The following is a 1,362-nucleotide window of genomic DNA, read 5'->3' on the forward strand; positions in this document are numbered from 1 at the left end:
TCCATCCATGTGTGGAACAATCTCTGCCATTGTTGTCATCGATCCAAATTAATTCTTTGTGATTTTTTTTCATGTTCTTTTATTCTCATATGTAATCTAGGTGAAAAATCACCATCTCTTCCCCTCATAAAGGATTCAATAAACTAGTAAATAGAAATAATTTAAAAAGTGTACAGACCTCTGATCTCCGCTTAATCTGCATGCATGCATGATTTTGCAAAACAAATCTTTTACTATATATCATCTGAGATCAATGAAACGTGTGGATCAGAAACAACTAATCTCTTTATAAATTATGTTTTTTTTGCAGTTCTTTTAGCTAGCTGATCATGGCATCCTCCCTCAAGGCATTGCTTGTTGATGATATGTCAGTTGAACGCATGGTTGTCTCCTCCATGCTGCGCAAGTTCCACTGCGAGATCATCCTGGCGAAGAATGGGAAAGAAGCTGTTGATATGTTTCTTGAGGGCAACGAGTTTGATATTGTTGTGTGTGATAAGGACATGCCCATAATGACCGGTCCCGAGGTACGTACTTTAGCTAACTTTTTTGCTTTGACGTAACACATATTGGATGGTCACCTCATCGACACAATATTTCTTGTACATGTGCTTAACAGGCCATTGTGAAGATCCGTGCTATGGGAGCCACTGATGTGAAGATCGTCGGGGTGTCCGCTGATGATAACGCCATGGAGGCGTTCATGGGCGCCGGTGCTGATGACTTTGTGCCCAAACCAGTGAGGCCTGAGATTCTGCAGCCTATGGTTCAGGAGGTCATCAACAAGAAGAAGAATTAACGATGGTCTACGGCAATCTTGCTTGCTTGATCCAGCCATCAAGAAAATGCTAAATGTTCTGCTAGCTCATGTCCGCACTATATTATAATTGTGGTATTATCTTTAGTTTCGAGGTCATGTTAAAGGTCGGACGCCATTAGCAAGAAGAACAACAGAGTCTGCCAACAATTATATGCATGGGATTGATGTAATCTGTAGCACTTCCTGTTAATTTATGCTTCATGGCGAGGGACACGTGCCTGTATGGGTTCCTTTCCAGAGGAAAATTATTCGGCTACCAACAAGTGTTTGATAATTATTTTATTGGTTGGATTTCTTATATATGTGGTGTACACCAACGTATAAAGCTAACCAGTGGCCTCATGTAATGGTCTTTCTGTAAACATGGGAAAATATATACTATACCATTAATCACAAAAGATATGCCAGCCAATATTTGAATTTTCCGGTGGAAAATCACCAGCGTGATTTCAAATGGACTGTCAACTTTGAACATCGATCTGCCATGCATCAAGCAACCCGAGCTAGCTAGGCGCATCCTCCACCACAAGCTCTAAGATTCA

The 1,362-nt window shown here is 40.7% G+C and overlaps 1 protein-coding gene across 1 annotated transcript; it reads left to right on the forward strand.

Annotated features, from left to right (window-relative positions):
• Positions 1-329: 329 nt before the first annotated feature.
• Positions 330-799, forward strand: LOC123183707 (two-component response regulator ORR42-like). Its single transcript, XM_044596283.1, has 2 exons — positions 330-527; positions 620-799. The coding sequence occupies exons 1-2, from the start codon at positions 330-332 to the stop codon at positions 797-799; spliced, it is 378 nt and encodes a 125-aa protein (XP_044452218.1).
• Positions 800-1,362: the final 563 nt, after the last annotated feature.

Source organism: Triticum aestivum, chromosome 1A (assembly GCF_018294505.1).
Source record: "Triticum aestivum cultivar Chinese Spring chromosome 1A, IWGSC CS RefSeq v2.1, whole genome shotgun sequence".
In the NCBI taxonomy this organism is placed as follows: domain Eukaryota; kingdom Viridiplantae; phylum Streptophyta; class Magnoliopsida; order Poales; family Poaceae; genus Triticum; species Triticum aestivum.